The sequence below is a fragment of the Pagrus pagrus genome (genome assembly GCF_965226575.1).
Source record: "Pagrus pagrus genome assembly, chromosome: 13".
NCBI lineage: Eukaryota > Metazoa > Chordata > Actinopteri > Spariformes > Sparidae > Pagrus > Pagrus pagrus.
In genome coordinates, this window is record NC_140197.1 from 3851709 (window position 1) to 3869440 (window position 17732).

At 43.0% G+C, this 17732-nt stretch overlaps 1 protein-coding gene across 10 annotated transcripts in view; it reads left to right on the forward strand.

Moving 5' to 3' along the window:
• Positions 1-13313: 13313 nt before the first annotated feature.
• The window catches only part of LOC311268685 (voltage-gated potassium channel KCNC1-like), a 96142-nt gene continuing 91723 nt past the window's right edge, over positions 13314-17732 (forward strand). For all 10 annotated transcript variants that reach the window (XR_014623999.1, XR_014624000.1, XM_084372449.1 and 7 more), the window contains exon 1: positions 13314-14335. Coding sequence is in view for 8 of the 10 variants with exons in the window: in XM_084372449.1 (XP_084228575.1) it covers positions 13793-14335 (543 nt within the window). In the remaining 2 variants the exon portion in view is untranslated. The remainder of the gene's footprint in view (positions 14336-17732) is intronic.

The following is a 17732-nucleotide window of genomic DNA, read 5'->3' on the forward strand; positions in this document are numbered from 1 at the left end:
CCAATAGTGCTAACCCTATACTAACTATTTTGAAATTTGTAGAATAGCTTTGCTGCAGCAACATGCCTGTTAATTCCAGCTGAGTCGTTATTGTGCCCCTGAGGAGAACCTGCTCTTACACATTTTCACATGAACACATGTAGGCAACTTAACCATTATTTTACTGCACAAGTAGCCATTATATCTGGCAAACTACAAACAATATTTGTTTTTAACCGCACTCACATTGAATCTGTACCCTGCACTGACTGATTCAAAGTTCAGGCATTAGAATCTGTATTGGGAAGGAAAAGATGGTATAAGAACAACAACAAAATGGTATTGAAAATATGTGTGATTTAAATGGTAAATTTGAATTTATATGGTGCTTTTCTAGTCTTAGCGACCACTCAAAGTGCTTTACAACACAAGTCAGCGTTCACCCATTCACCAGACATCCATACACTGGTGACAGAGGCTACCATGCAAGGTTGCCCTGCCTCATCAGAAGTAAAAATCATTCATACCCACTTAAACACCGATGAAAGAGCCACTGGTAGCAAATTGGGGTTCAGTATCTCGCCCAAGCAGACTTTCACATGTAGACTGGAGGGACGGGGGACCAAACCACCGACCTTATGATTGGTGGACCACTGCTCTACCTCCTGAGCCACAGCAGCCACAGTCTATGGAGATTACTCTTCTCTAACCATGCCAGAGGAATAAAACAGACTTGAAGCAAAAAATGTGTCTCACATGAGTCGCTGTGGATGGGTACGTTCAATAAAATGGAATCAAATCTGTTCCATGGGACAAGCATTTATCTCAGACTCCTGCTTTTGGTAATTATTTAGGTAAAAATGACTGTCATCTAGCAGTCACAGTAACTTACTGATGAGAGGCAAGTGCAGAAAAGGAAAATGCATAGAAAGTAATACTTAAAAGTAGAAAATAAATCAATATGAAAAAGGTAAAAATTATGTAAGCTTTGTCCTTGTTTCTTTGCACCTTTTGACAAATTTCAAAAGTGCTGTAAAGTACTGTAGTATCAAATGTTCAAATCAAATTCATGTAACTGGATGAAACTAAATGATACATTTGATTCAAACGTATTGTTAGTTACGACCAATAACATTTTGTACAATTACTACAAGCATGTGCTAGCAGGTGTGCTCTCATCTCTGGTGCTGTGCTCCAGCTGTCTAGGATCCACTCTGAACCTACTTCAGAGACTCCTGTATTTAGGAGAGTAATTTTTAGTCATCATAAATTAGCGATATTGCTTTTATTCTTAAATGTGTGAGCCACAATACAATATGCATCTATGTGTTGCCACGTGCCCTTCTCAACTGTGGAAACAAGCCAATATCAGGCCACCAGAGTGGATGTGTCAGGGCTGCATCACATCAGTCATCACAGTTGTACCCTATTATGATTAAGACAACTAATGATACACTTATAGATACTACTTATTTTTAATTCTTGGTCAGGACAATTGAGAGTATTTATTTATACATACTGTTCCAGCAGGTACATTCAGTATTTCTCTCCTCCAAGCTGATGGGGTCACATGAAAAAAAAAAGCAGAATGTGTCACTTCATGTTTTTCAGACGGAGACATGTGGCAGTGCTGAAAACTGATGAAACTGCTTCTCCTGCCCTCAGTACAGGACTGATGAGGAAAGCTCCCGGGATTCTCTGCCGAGCCTCTCTGTCCCATCTGCTTTCAGCACCATGGACAGCGCCAGCACAGCATGTCTGCTGCACTGTGTTCCAAAACAAGAAAATGTCCTGTGCAAAGCAGTTAGGTCACAATTTATGTGACAACACAATGTGAAAAAACACAACAAATGAAATAGACTTCTGGTCTGTGGCTGGTAATGACAAAGTTTAGTATTTTAAATTTCATATTACCCCAGAATGACCACAAAAATCACCTCAAAATATACTGAAAAAACACACCAGCATGATATTATAATAATATTCTGTTATTTTCCAACAAACAAATATTATTATTACATTATGACATAGTCTATTTATAGATTGTTTGGTCAGTTTATTGAATTATTCATACATTTGATCTAAATCAATGCATCATGTATCAACTTTGATATAATATTTCAGTCTATCTTGCATTTTATTAATACTGTATGTCTTTGTATTTTTTTTGCACACACACACGGTTTTCTGTGAGACTAGAGGGCAGAAGAGGGGATACAGAGGCACTGAAGAGGAAGAAAGGGAGTACAGAGGGTGAGAAAAGCTGCTGAAGGGAAAGGTGAGTGGAGACGAGGAGACAGACAGAAAGAGGGCCAGGGAGTTCACATCTTCACGTTTGGTCACCTGTTCTCATGGAGGGCATGACTGAGGAAGAGGAGGAGAAGAGAGAGTGTCCCAGTGCAGAGGGTAGGGCTGAGAGGCTGGGGAGGAAGAGGAGGAGGAAGGTGAGAGATGACAGATAGATGAGGGAGAGTGAGGGGGGGAATAGTGAGGTAGAGATAAAAAAAGGGAGACTTGCTTTCACTGCAGCAGCAAAAAGACATTCACCGTACAGTGCAGTGTCACTGTATGAGAATAAATAAAAACTATATATATAAAGGGTGCATCCTTGTACATTTTTAGCAACTAAGAAACGCTGACAGTGCATTTTCAGTTTGTCAGAAAGGGTTTTGATGAGTTTCGGGAGCCTGAAGGTCATTGAACTAGGCAGGGGCTCCTTCAAAAGTCCAAAATATGATAAAAACCTAGGCTAAAAATAAAACCTTTTCACAGACAGTGTCCACGGTCTCCTTAAACTAGACTTGTGAACTAGACCCTTGCAGACTTCGCCCACACATACTGAGATGTGTTCACTATAACCATGTTAGGTATGCAAGGCTGCTGCGCTGTGAGGGGACAACTTGTGCTGTGAGACATGAAATAGTGTAAAATGTAAAGGAATAGTTTGCCATTTTGGAAAATAGGCTACTGTGCGTTGTTTGTTGAGAGAAGATGAGAACATTGATACTCTCATACCAGCAACCGCTTAGCTTGGCTTCCCATTCAGACCTAAAACAAGAGGGAACTTCAGCACTGATGCTTTCAGCTCCCTGGTGATCTCCCTCCAGTTCGCTGGCACCTTACTTAAGTTTTTGTAGTAAAATAAGTAAAACACTACACAGTAGAGGTAGTGTATCGATGAAATGAAAATAGAAACAGGCTGCCTGGCTTAAACCATGCACCGCACAGTGCTCCATTGCACGCAGCCAATAAGGACACTCCAACAGAAAAAAAAGAAACCAAGTTCATTTTGTCGCTGATGCTTACGTTGTGTGCAGTTATGGCGTAGTGTAACTTCTGTGCATGTGATAGCATTGTACCGTAACAGCAACGAAACTTACCGTGTCCACCATGTCGCATCACTGTTGATCTGAAATGCAGTCAATAATGATGGTAATGAATGCCGATTGTACTCTTTCCCATTAAAGACAAAAGCCAGATGTTAGTGGGTGTTATTGTTTATTTTGTCCAGTCTGATAGAAGTAAAAGTAGCGTGGTATAATTTGTTGTTTAACTTGTGATGCGGTAATTTCCATGGTGAAATAGTCAAAAGAGTGATGACCTATGTCCTTCCTGCAGATTCTTCCTTGACCTCATTAAAATTTCCATGGAGGTCAAGGAAAGGTCCATCCATTGTCTGTAGCACTTATCCTTTACAGGGTCGCGGGTGGCTGGAGCCAATCCCAGCTGACATTGGGCCAGCGGCGGGGTACACCCTGGACAAGTTGCCAGTTCATCACAGTGCTGACATATAGAGACAAACAACCATCCACACCAATGGGCAATTTTAAATGACCAATTTACCTAATTTGCATGTTTTTGGACTGTGGGAGGAAAACAGATAACCCTGAGAAAACCAACGCAGACACGACAAGAACATGCAAACTCCACACAGAAAGGCCCTGCCCCAGCTGGGTCTCGAACCCAGGACCTTCTGGCTGTGAGGCAAGGAAATCTTTGAGGAGGTCAAGGAAAGGTATGAAGGAGAATTCATAGGACAGCCATGGTCCTTACAGAATCCAACGCTAGACTGCATCATTATGTGACATTATGTGACGTTCTGGTATCCCCGTCCACCAATCAGGACACAGAACTCCATAAAGGGGCGGTCCTGTCTGCTCGTGAGCAGGATCTTCCTGTTCTGGCTCCAACAGCAGCAATGGTGGAACAGGGAAAGCTACCAAACAGAAAAGAAAAGGGCAAAGAGAGCTGCCTTGAAAAAAAGAAAGGAGTTGTGCAAGTGTGGTGACATGGAGAGGAGGGAGGGGACTGCTAACTTCATAATGGACAGGAAGTTAGCTAAAATGATGACAATGGTTACAGCAGCTTTAACTTTTACAATGGCTACTTCTCTAATAACCTGCTGACACTTTTTTGACGTATCGCTGGGTACAGCAAACCAGTAGTTCCCCTGTAGACTGTTGTGCTGCAACTTCAGGAAGTGTCGAGATACAGATTGCACATGTGCAATGTGAAACATTTTTTTCTCAAACGCTGTAGCCATCCCTTCAAGCATCACTACTTAAAGTCCCTTATGTTCTGAAGATAGACCACTCAAAGCTCACTGTAGATACTTCGCCCCATGCATTCTTACCATGCTGTTTAATGCAGGTTATGTAAATGTGGACCAAGGTTGGAATTGAAATTAAAAAAAGGAATATAGGTACAAATGTGGGAATAAAGGGGGTGGGTAAGGGGCTACAGCACCCCCTAAAACCAGGCTTTATGAAGACCATCAATTATTACAAAAGTGTGATGCAGACTCAAAGCAGAGAGAAAAAGCATTAGAATATCATTATTAAGTGTTGACGCTATATATAAACATTTTTTGGTCATGAAGCCTTATGTTACTCAGTTGTGTGGTTTATCAGTGAGGTGATCCACTGCAGACTGGAGTCTCTGTTAACAGCGACAAACAGATAGATGGATCCTGGTTTACGATTCGCTCGCCCCGCCATGACACATCTGTATCCTCAACGCGCTGCATTAAACTATAATGAATTGGTCATGGGTCACATCTCTAGCTCGTGTCCCGGGGCTGTCTCTCCCTCTCCATCTCCTTGCACTTCTTCTCATGCATTAGTCCCGTGACATTGACTTTATAGTTGGTGCGCCTGCTCTGACAAACAGTATGTTGGTGGTTGACTTGGCTGTCTGCTGTAGTGGACTGTGTTCTAAAGTGACTGTATGAAATAAATTGTTACATTTATTTCATAGGATCTGAATTTATTTTGTATTATTTATCTACTATTTGCAAATCTACTCCTGTACAAAGGTACAAAGGCTCATTTAATTGACATTGTGCAATACAGCCTGGTTTAATGAATTGAAAGATAGTCTATAGTTCCTTTGTTCTATACAAGAACCAAATACTAGTTCTCACGGTGGAGCCAGATGGCAGCAGGGTGAACAGACTGTGGCTGGGTGGGTGTTGTCTTTTAGTATCTTTGGGCTCTGTGCAGACATCTAACTGATGCTCTGTAGATGGTACCAATGATGTTCTGGTGGTTTTAATCACCCGCCGTAGAGCCTTCCTGTCCTGGGTCGTGAAGAACCATGTCAGTTTGTGATGTTTCCAGTCAGGGTGCTTTCTGTTGCTCCTCTGCAAAGGTTGACAAGAACATGGATCCAGAATTTAGCCTTCTTCAGTTTGCTCAAGTTTCAACCATGTTGACTTTCAAAACATCATCTGGCTATGAATGTCTCATATTGCTTTTTCTTAAAAGACAGACTTCTGTGTTATGTTCATAATGCGATGATGATCTGATTATAAGCTTATGCACATAATAGCTTAAGAACCACCACACAACTCAGTAAACACCTTAAGATGTGGACTTGATTGTGCTTTGACGTTACAGGCTGTGGATATGTATGTGACATGCTGATGGTCTGTTTTCGTGAACAGTTGAATGTTATGCTGCTTTAAATGTTGCTGCCAGAAGGAATCATGGGATGGCACTGTCCCCTTCCCTTTGGTAAAGGATTGTCCAGTGTACCTTATCAAAGAGGTACAAAAGGAAGAGATGAAGCTCTTCTCTTTTGCATTTAGAGAACTGGAACAGTTACCATGGCTTAACAACTTAGCAAAAGCAAGCAAAGGTAAAAGTAAGCAAAAGAGACTATACGACCACAACCCTTGCCATCCCTGTCAGGTTGTCAGTTTACCAACAGATAGTACAGTGAGTGATTGCTTCTGGCACACAGCCCTTCTTAAGACTGCAATGTGTAATGTTAACTCAATGTCAGATCTGAACAACTAATGGATGAACTGTCATGAAATTTGGTTCACACATTCAGTGCTCCCAGATGATGAACCCTAATAACTGTGGTGATCCTTGACCATCATCCGGTCCAAATTTCCATTTGTCCATTGCTTTGTTTTTTGAAAAACTAATGACATTCTCTCCGGCAGCATTAATTAGCAAACGTTAGCATGCACACTGAAAACATCGTCTATCTTCTGAATCCCATACTGACGTACTATTCTTAATAATCATGATCTCAAATTGAGTATGTAGTGTGTTTCAACTGCATAGTATGTGAATTTTGTGTCTAATATATCACATTTATTCTATTTATTTTCCATTATTTAAGTAAAGTGCTGCTTTGAGCCAGAGACAAATCCTCCTCCTGGCTCTTTTCACTCTTAGTCGTTTCCTCCACTCAGCAGGATCAGCTAATGCTTCTCAGTTCAGTACACCGACGGTAGCTGTCCACTGTTAGTTAGTAGAAGTAGTAGTTATTTTACTTTAATTGATTTTGCTGGGGGTGGGTTAGGGCTGTGACTGTATAATTGTGACATCACAATGTTATAGAAGGCACAGTATATGAATAGGTGCTGTGTTCATTTCTATGTGGATTGAGTGTTTCAGAAGCACCTAGACTCGCTTTATAATGCAACAGACATGGAAATCCCACTTACTACTACTTCTACTCCCACTGTCTTGGATTGTGTGTGCATAGCTTTCTCCCAGACCATGCATGAGTCTGGCTGCATGTGAGCGGTTTAGGGTATTCCACTGACTGAGGCCACAGTACAGTGTGTGTGTGTGTGTGTGTGTGTGCGTGTGTGTGTGTGTGTGTGTTCCAGTGACGATGTATTGGACCCTACACAGCAGAGCACAGTGCTGCAGACTGCTACAGACCAACACAGCACATTGGCTCTGTGCTGTTGTAAGAGAGAGAGAGAGAGAGCGAGAGAGAGGACGAACACTACAGAGATGATAAGGAGAGGTGGAGAGAGAAATGGAGAGAATATACCGTGTGAGAAAAAGAGAGAAAGAGAGAGAAAATGGGAGAGCACTAATGATCTGATGGTCTGCAGTCTTTTCTCCCCATTTTGTGGAGCTCAGCAAATATTCGTTCTGCTTCTGGTCTCCCTCCCTCTCTCTCTCTCTCTCTCCCTCTCTCTCTCTCTTTATCCCCCCCCCCAACCCCCCTCTTGCTGCTGGTGGAGGGACTATCTTGGAAAGGAGAAGAGAGAGAGAGGGACTGGGCGGTGGGCGTGAAACACTCTATCATATCCCTCCTGCTCTGTTCTAATTGAGCCAAGTGTTTTAGTAGATTGAAAGACAGTGTGGAGGAAGGGAGTGATGCAGCAGAGAGAGGGAGCGAGAGAGAGAGGGGGGACAGATGAGTGCTTTGGTAAAGGAGACTCATTTTCATGCAGGACACTGGACCAAATCTTAAATAGAGTGCTGAGGTAGTGGCACTCAGGGTATTTCAATCTGTTACTTTTACATGGAGGTTTACTTGACTACATATGTGCGATGGATATTTTTATCACCTGCAACATTAAAAAGACTGCTGACACATAATTACATCAATAATTAAATCCTCAGAAAGGAAACGTTTTACGGAATGAGCAGCATTAAGTACATTTTAATGCACTTAATGCTTAATGCACCAAGTCCATTACTTTGAATGTAAGTAATTATAGTCCTTCCTAAGTTCTTAGTAACTACTAGCTAGCTTGAAACAAGTGATTTACTGGAAAATTCGTTGCAACATGAAAAAAAGTAGGCGAGCAAGCTAACGTTAGTTACGTCAGTCGGTCCAGTTAGCTACACAGCAGTTACCTGTGTAGCTAACTGTAAAAACTGTAAAACCTGTAGTTTTAGGATGTGCTTTTGGTTGAACACACGGGCTGAACCAATCAGCGTCCTTTGAGGAACAGCTATGGGTGTGGTTTAGGTGTGATGACCAGCGGGAGAGGTGACTGTTGATTTGAGAACAACAATGACGGCTCCTCAAGAGGTTAGTGTGGCTGCTGTTGCATTATTTGTGTCACAACTGGAGAGTATCCACGAGTTTCCTTGGAAGGTTACTGGGGATACGATTATGGGGGAGACTTCTACTGCACTGCGGAACTAGCACAAGTAACATGGAAGCATTAGCTAAGTACGCTATGCAATGATACAAGTATTCGCAGTTTTCACTCGACAAAGGTTGATCCTCGTGAATGAATGATACAACGTACCAATTGCTCTTAGAATGAAGATTAGCGTCCTGTTACCATTAAACGCCAGTTTTAATTAAGTGACAGGACGTGCCAGAAGTTGTGCCCATAATGTCACCAATACTTTAGTTCACCAACTGGCTCCACTGGTGGCAGCTTTCTCCTACTGTTGATTTAATTAGTTGAAGTTTGCCTGTCACAGACTGTGATAGACAGATGGTCCAAGGGCCTATCTTGAGGAAAGGGCCTGGAAAAAGTTTCTAGTGGCTCCTTTCCAGATGATTCTGTGTAATAAACCACCTGGCACATCAGGTAAACACATCAGTGACACTCAGCAGTTAGTGGGTGTAAATATTACCAATGTTGGGGTCGTCGGTGACTGTCTGGGGCCCCAGTTGTTGCTGTGTGTCCCACATCATTGTCACTTGTCGGCCTTGGTGCATAGTTGTTTTTTTTTCGACTAATCACTTTGAATCGCCGGCAGAACCTAAGAGTCAGACACACTCTGATTGGCTGTTCAGGCAAGTGCTCGAGAAGAGAAAAGGCTTTTACCCATTTAGTGTGGTTTGTCCTTATTTTTCCCCTCTGCCTCTTTGCCTTGCCATTGCAACTTTTTATCAGGTATGTTCTCGATTTGAAGTGGCTATTTTAGCAAGAGTGGTGTGAAAATTAAATTTACATCTGTCTCTTTTCTAGTTATGTAAGGATGCCACCATTCAGACTAAAGCTGAAATGATTAGGTCTCAATTTTTGAGCAAAACTATTTTGTAAAATTTTATAGACTAAGCAGTTAAATGAGAACATAATCAGCGGATTCATCAATAATGAAAATAATCTTTAATTGTCCAGGTTGCAATATTCACATTTATTACTGCAGTATTTTTTTGGACAAATGAAAGAGACAATTATATATATTTATTTGTGTGACATCAACATGTGAGCCAGTTATTGCTATAAAAACTAATCCTCGAAGAGTAAAGAGTAGATTTTTTATTATTTTCCGGCTCTGACAAAGTAGACCTCCAAAGGGGTTCTACGCTTCAGACAAAGCTCTTGACATACTGTTTGACAACATCTGAAACAGTCTCTCTGATGGAGGAACCGCAAGGCTTTATGTTACAAAACGGACAATTTGCGGTCGATCCTACTTTAAATAGTGACTGTCCAGGTGTGTGAAGGTTTCAACTCCTCTCTCAGCTCTCTCCTTTCATATCTCATGTTGAGACGTGTACTGACAGTTACCCTCCAGCCACGCCACCGGCCCATCACCACCACAGTCGCCTCAACTGTCAAACATTGTGGATCACTTACAGGTGTAGTTAATCTGTGTCAAAAATACATGCAAAGTAACCTGACGCACAATATGGTTTTAACCGGAGCAGGCACTTTCAAAAGATACCTGGCAGGTGATTGGACAAGCCATCACCATTGATCACCAGCTAGAAGTAGAAGGAGAGTGCTACCACCCCGAGGAGCCAGTTAACTCTTACTGAAGCCAGTCAAGATGACAGAACAAATCTTTTCCATCAAGAAAAGCCTTCAGTGTTGTTCTTTGTTCTTTTTTCAATGAAATATTCAAAAATTTGCTTTTACTTTTTACTTGAGGTGCTTCTGTTTTCCTTTCATAGTAAAATAAAAGTAGTCGACCATGACCTAAGCATGCACAAACTGATTTGTTTTTGGCAATGAATGATTGAACTACGTACAACTTCTGGTTGTACAGCAGGACTACCATGGGAGTTTGACACAGGACAGCTGAGAACAGGCACTTGGCCGCAGATCCAACTGATCTCCCTCCCTCTTGTTGACCAGCAGACAACCAGGGCCACGAAAAACTCTGTTAGCATTACTGACACGTGACTATTTCCTAACTGTACGTTTAGCGGTTGTCTGGTGTTAATGGGTTGACGTGTTTTTTTCTGATGCAATGGATTGTGAGCTGTAGTTTCCCTGCAGGTAAACACACCAGCGACTGGCTGTCGCAGCTGCAGTGTCTCTGGGCTTGTTAGGTGAAGCAGACAGGCCAGGTGGCAAAACAGCACAAGTGCAGCCTGCCTCGTGGACAGCCAGCCTGTTTTGCGCCACCTGACAAGTCCAGACGCGCTTGCAGCGAAGAGCGACCCTGGAGGAAGAGTGACCCCGACGGAAGCAGCAGAAGACCAGGAGAGAGGCCAAAGAGGTCGGAGTGTTACTACAACTCAAACATTGCGGAAAACCGACTTTACCAGAGCTACTGTGTGAGTTAACAGTTATAGTCAGGCATTGAGAATGTAACTGGCAAAGCCAACCAATCAGAGGTGGAACAGGTAGGACCCACAACAACCGGAGTCTGTCTTCATGAGCAGTATGATTGCACCCTCTGCTGTTCAAACAAAATAATAGTGTAGTATTGTGGCGGCTGTAACTCAGGAGGTAGAGTGTGTCGTCTAGTAATCGGAAGGCCGCTGGTTCGAATCCTCGGCTCCTCCAGCTGCATGTCGAAGTATCCTTGAGCAAGATACTGAAACCCAAATTGCTCCCGACTGAAAAAGCGCTATATATCCTTTTAGTAGTAGAATGCATTCATGCTGATTTCGCATGATAGTTATTAACTTTACGAGCAAAATAACCATGTGATATGTTATTAGATATCGTCACAGTCCCAAGAGAGTATCAAGACAATATTGTGAAATGCTCGGTATATCATTACATTTCTATAAAAATACACAAAAAACACAGCAAAACCAATTTCAGCGATCAATAAAAACACTGACAATGATCAAACCGGCATATGAGAAACCTTCATTGAAATGAATGGGGTGCTATTGTGGAACCAACACAGAGTCCCACTTGTTATCACTTATATGTGACATTTTGACTAATCGCAAACTTGTTTGGCACAATACACCAGGAGACACAAGCAGTGTTGGGGGTAACGCATTACAAAAGTAATGCTTTACAGCAATATATTACTTTTAGCGGTAACGGAGTAACATAACACGTTACTAATAATATTTCAGTAATCTAACACTACAGTTATGTCACGTAACACGTTACAATCCACGTTACCAACCGAAGTGAAGAGTTTATTGTTGTTTTTTTCTGAACCCATCCACACCAACATGAAGATACGAATATAGGTTGTGTGTGTTTAATACAGCCGAGCCTATAAGTTCTTTGTTCAGTCTCTGTGTGACTGAAATGAGCCTAATGATGAAGCCTGATCCTCCGAGCACACTTTAATTTACATTCTTGAATTGCATATGTCCACGCATTGCTTGTTTTGTGGACTAAAATATAAAGACAGAAAAAGAAATTTGTGTCTTGTCATGTCATTAAAGGCTACATTATATAAAATATAGGTATAGATATATTGAGTTTCATGTGACTAAACCTACAATTAAAGATATGTATTCCTATCTCATAATACATCAGACTTTGATCCTCTGTCTGCCTGCTGTGTCCAAGGACATTCATTTATTTAAGAAGATCTCAGCTACTTCAATGTTCCATACAGGTTACCCTTATTGTTTTACAGTAACTAAAAAGTAGTATAGTAGCCTACATTATTTATTACTCTACGTAATTATCCATTATAATTGTATACATTGTGATCTCGTTGATCTGCTCTGTACATGAGACATCTATTGCACGTCTGTCCGTCCTGGGAGAGGGATCCCTCCTCTGGGGCAAGTTTTTCCTCACTCGAATCGAGGGTCGAAGGACAGAGGGTGTCATCTCTGTACAGACTGTAAAGCCCTCTGAGGCAAACTGTGATCTGTGAATTTGGGCTATACAAATAAAACTTGATTTGAATTTGATTTGATTTGGCAGTAATATTGTAACGTGATTTATTACTTTAAAATGAAGTTAACTAGTAATATGTAATAAATTGCATTTTGAAAGGAACTGGCCCAACACTGGTCCCAAGGGACTGTGCCCCTGTTTTGGAGAAGGGCCCCACATCACATTATAGATACAACATTTGAGTTGATATCGATATTAATATTTATTTATTCATTTCATTTTGGTAGATTGTGCTCCTTAGTTTTAACATAGGTAAATCACAAAGCTCCATCATACAAAGATATTTTGGACAATAGTGCTGTTCCTGCTAGAGGAGCCGTTCGCCTGGACCAGCTCTGTTTCCTCCATTTTGATCCGGCTTCTCAATCAGCCTGATTCTGAGGGAACATAATAGTTCAAAGAATAAATATGGCTCTCACCTAGAATTCTTATGGGTGGTTCGATGTACCCTTCCAGATCTATGTATTTAGTACTGTAACTTAAATGTTCAGTTACAATCTCTCTCTCTCTCTCTCTCTCTCTCTCTCTCTCTCTCTCTCTCTCTGTGTGTGTGTGTGTGTGTGTGTGTGATGGTGGAGATATCAGCCTTTTTCTGCTCCAAACAGTCCTTATTATATCGGAACTTCCCGAATCCCACCATCACTCGACCTCTGCTTCAGACCTGGTTCAAACACATTGTTCGTCCCTTTCCTGTTTTAACATGACGATGCCCCAATCCACAGTGTGGTCCATAAAGAAGACGGTAACACAGTGCTGACATCGACCCTATTCCCACTGGGATGGCTGGAGCACGGACTGGGGAGCCAGAGCTCATCACCATCATCAGTTGGAGCTCACTGATGCTGTGGGAGTAAAAATCTCTGCAGCAGGTCCAACTGCTGCAAAGACTAAAAGCACCAGGGTGAAGGCTGTCATAGGTGTGACGTTCAGGTGTTCATATTTTTCGGGAATGCGGTTCAGCGGCATCTCAGCATTTGAGCTGTTGCAGTGGGAAAAAAAGCAGCATCTCGTTTCTGTCTCTCGCTGCCTCGCAGTTCAATGAATCTTTTTTTTTTTTTTTTGCAGTTCCGTCCAAGGATGCAGCAAACTGGTGTGTAGCAGAGAAGCCAGAGGAGCCGACTGTAAAGAGATCTGTTCAGCAGAAACGGCAGATTTGCCTCAATAACGTCAAATGATCCAATAATATGCCTTCAGTCCGTCAATCAGGCAGTCAGTCATTCAAATGTATTGATTCATAAAATCCGCATCCTACATCTTCTCTCTCTACACACACACACACACACACACACACACACACACACACACACTTGCAGACGCACTCTTTCTCTCTCGCTCACACATACACACGCGCACAAACTCCTCCTCCCTCTCCTCCTCTCCTCCTCCTCTCAGTTGCCCCTGTGACTCCTTGCCGGGACGGTATAACAGTAGCCTACAGAGCGGGGACTGGTGGTGGATGGGGAAGGGTAGTAGCCGCAGCAGCAGCAGCAGCAGTCGGGCGCATCGACCGAAGCATGCTCCAGCGCAGCCATGACTTGCTCGGCGTCAGATAGCGAGAAGATCGTGATCAACTGCGGCGGGATCCGACACGAGACCTACCGGAGCACCCTGAAGACGCTGCCGGGAACACGCTTGTCTTGGCTGACCGAGCCCGACGCCTACAGCAACTTCGACTACGACCCCAAGTCCGACGAGTTCTTCTTCGACCGTCACCCGGCCACCTTCGCCTTCATCCTCAACTACTACCGCACCGGCAAGCTCCACTGCCCCAACGATGTGTGCGGGCCGCTCTTCGAAGAGGAGCTCGCCTTCTGGGGCATCGACGAGACGGACGTGGAGGCGTGCTGCTGGATGAACTACCGGCAGCATCGCGACGCCGAGGAAGCCCTGGACAGCTTCGAGCAGCCCGAGCCGGACGCACCTGAGGATGACCCGGCGCTCACCGGCGGGGCGGACGGCGACCTGAAGCGGCTGTGCATGCAGGAGGACGGCCGCAGGGCGACGTGGTGGGAGGTGTGGCAGCCCAATATGTGGGCGCTGTTCGAGGACCCCTACTCCTCCAAATACGCCCGAGTGAGTGGCCGGACAACTGTCTATTCTATTCTGTTCTGTTCTATTCTATTCTATGCTATTAGTGGCGCGCGCTCACATACCCAGGTTTGGCACTGTTTTGGCCACTGCGCATTGTTGCGCGTAAAGTTACCCTAAGTTGTTGTGAAGGAATGTGAGGATGTCAAATTCACTGCAGTGTTTTTCAACAAGAAGACTCTAAATAGATGGTCAGACAGATAGACAGACAGACAGACAGACAGATAGATAGATAGATAGATAGATAGATAGACAGATAGATGGATGGATCCTCTCATCCGCACCTTCTTGTTTTCTCTGCTCATCTTTATGCATGACATTCTGCTCCTCACTTTGCTTCTCTCCTCCACGTAACCACCGTGCTGCTGCTCTTTCCTTTGAATCTCTCTCATTGATATGATTACGCAAAGATTCTTCCACTGCTGATGCCCATTTGTCTGTGCGCATCAGTCCAGCCTTCTCTCTCCGGTGTCTGTATGTGTGCACTTTAAATACATGACTCAATTAGGAATTCCCCTAATTTGGGATCCAGTTCTCTCTCTTCATTATCAGTCCACGTTTGGTGTGAATTGTTCTGCGGGTCCAATAATGAACTTAATCACCAGGAAGCTGAAAGTGAAATCCAAAGGTTAGTGAGTAGTCCTGCCTGGTCTCATCTTCTCTGAGATGTAACTGACAGCACAGAACTAAAATCCTGTGAGCAGCAGCCTCCTCACACTTCATCCAATAGGTTGACGGGCTTGTGCATGTTTGTGTGTGTAGATGAACATGGATTCACATGAATGAAATACTGTTTACTCATCAGTGTGTACTTTAGGTGTGCTGGCAGGTGATTTGAGTGTGTGTGTGCGTGTGTGTATTATAAAACACTGCTGTTCTTTCTATCATTGTTTACCTCTACATGTCCTAGCTAATAGCAGGTTTCTGAATTTAGTGTGAAATACTCTTTGCAGCACAGAGGTGAATTCTTTATGGCTCATTAAAAGCACAAGGCAGCAGTATCCCGATGGCATCATGATATAAAGCTTTTCTGAGGAATATCTTGAAGGATCCGATGAGGAGTTCAGGGCATCCAGCTTTCCAACACATGGTCACCGTCGCAGCATACCAGCGACATGTGAACCTGACCTTCATCCTACGGTCTCAGTTTGGTTAGGTTCAGGCAGCAGGCACATGACATGACTTCACTACATTACTAAGCTAAAAAAAGTCACTGTCGACTTCTGTTTCCACATCGGATACGAACACTGGATATTGTTTAACCTGAACATTCATCCTCCACCTCCTCTTTGTACGAGCTTCTCGCTCGTTATACTACTTCTCCTACCTTCCTCCTTTGCAGCTGCAACAACCACCACAGCTGCTAGAGGTCGCTGCCCAACAAGAAGCAGGAATATGGGTGGTAATAAGTTGCTTGATAGTCGACCTGTATGGTCATACGGGCTTTCATAGGGGAGACTGGAGTTTGTGTCCTCTGTCAGTCCAACAGTTAAATGTTGGTATGTACAGCCTCGATTTCTGCCGGGTTTCTCCCAGAATAACATGTGACGTGGGGAGTGGGGGGCTGGTTTGTGAGGCTTGGCAACACAGAATCTGGGTGGTAGTGGTGACAAGTACGGCTGGGCAATATATACAGTACAGTATATATTGTTATTGTGTTATGAGGATGATCTGATGATCTGAACTAATTATAGTTGTCTTCACCCACTTAGTATCCGCATTACTGATGGTTATTGATCAAAAATCTCATTGTGTCACCTCTACAATATTCTGGCAGTATCAATATTGAGGTATTTGGTCAAGAATAATGTGATATTTGATTTTGTCGCTCAGTCCTAGCATTTATGAAGTGGTTTTGAGGAGATTCCAAAATATTAGGATGTATATTGTGTATTGAGATTAAGCCCAACAAATGTCACAATATTATTTTACACCCAGCCTCTAGTGACAAGGGATGGAGACAGACTGACACATTGAGCCTCCCTGACTGTGACATGCTACCAGTGTAAAACTGAGCTGTACATTCATCAGTAAGTTAGCCGATGTGTTTTTACACTACCCTCCTGTGGCACACAGTGCGTACGGTCTGTCTGAAATCTGTTGCAACATTTTATACAAAAACGTTCAGCGTACACAAGGCATATTGCGGTCTGGAAAAGATGGGATGTTGCAAGTTAGTGCAAGTTAGTTTTAGGTCAAACGATATGTGCAAAGTTGGAAAAATACTCTCACTATCACTCTAAGAATAATAAGTGCTGTATATATATTTCTATATACAGTCTCCCTCTGCTTCCCCACCATCCTGCTGCAGTCATGTTTTCCTCTTTTTTGTCTTTTTTGTTCTATTTTGCTCCATTTCTCTCATCTCTACCTGTGATCTCAATCTTTCTCTCTTTTCTCTCTTCCTCTCCTCAGTTTCATCCCTTTCCTCTCTTGTGCGGTCGGTCAGTCCTCCACCTCTCACCCGTGGCTCCCTCTGCCTTCCTTTGCTTAATTGTCTCTAAAAAATCTATGGCCATTTGCAGAGCCAGAGGCAAGTGCTGACCTGGAGCTGAGGTGTATTTTCTGTGGACTATGCCATACGCACAGAAACAGCGTATTGACTTAGCTGCTCTGAGTGACTTAGGATGGAGACATGCAATCACATGCTACACACACACACACATACGCACCTACACACTTTAGGACGGCAACTAACGATTATCTTTATCATCGATGAATCCGTTGATTCATTTCTCGATGAATCCATTTTATGTTTGGTCAGAAAACGGTAAAAAATGAATGTTGGACCGTTGATCGTCCCCAAATTTCTTGTTTGTCAAAGATATTCATTTCACTGTCATAGAGGAGAATTATGACTCTTCTTATTTAAAAAATCACTCTAATTGATTATCAATATAGTTGGCGATTCATTTTATGGTCCAAAACGAATTGATAAATCACTGTATCTCAAACACACACAGGCATGCACATGCACACAGTGGTCCATAGACTTCTTACAACTTCTTAAGACACTGGGACACAACATTTAAGCGTGGATATGACAGCCAAAAGACTCTTCTCCTTTGCTTTTTAGGCTTCTGCACTCAAATGGCACTTCACGAGGTGATGCTGAGATACCTACAGTGTCAGACTTAGAGGCGTAAGGGCCACTGACCATGGTCGGAGTGAGAACAGGCCGACTGTAGTTACTTCCTCCAAATATTGTAGGAATTCGGATGTAAAAAGAAAGCTGGCCATCAACGTAATTAGGGTTTTTTGCTGAATCGTCGAATATCAGTGTTCTTCAGCAGGGTTGTCCTGCCCTGAGACACATGCCTAAGACCTGGATGTCCATGAGATACAGCTACTCCACTTCCTAGGTGCACTGTGAGCGTTTTTT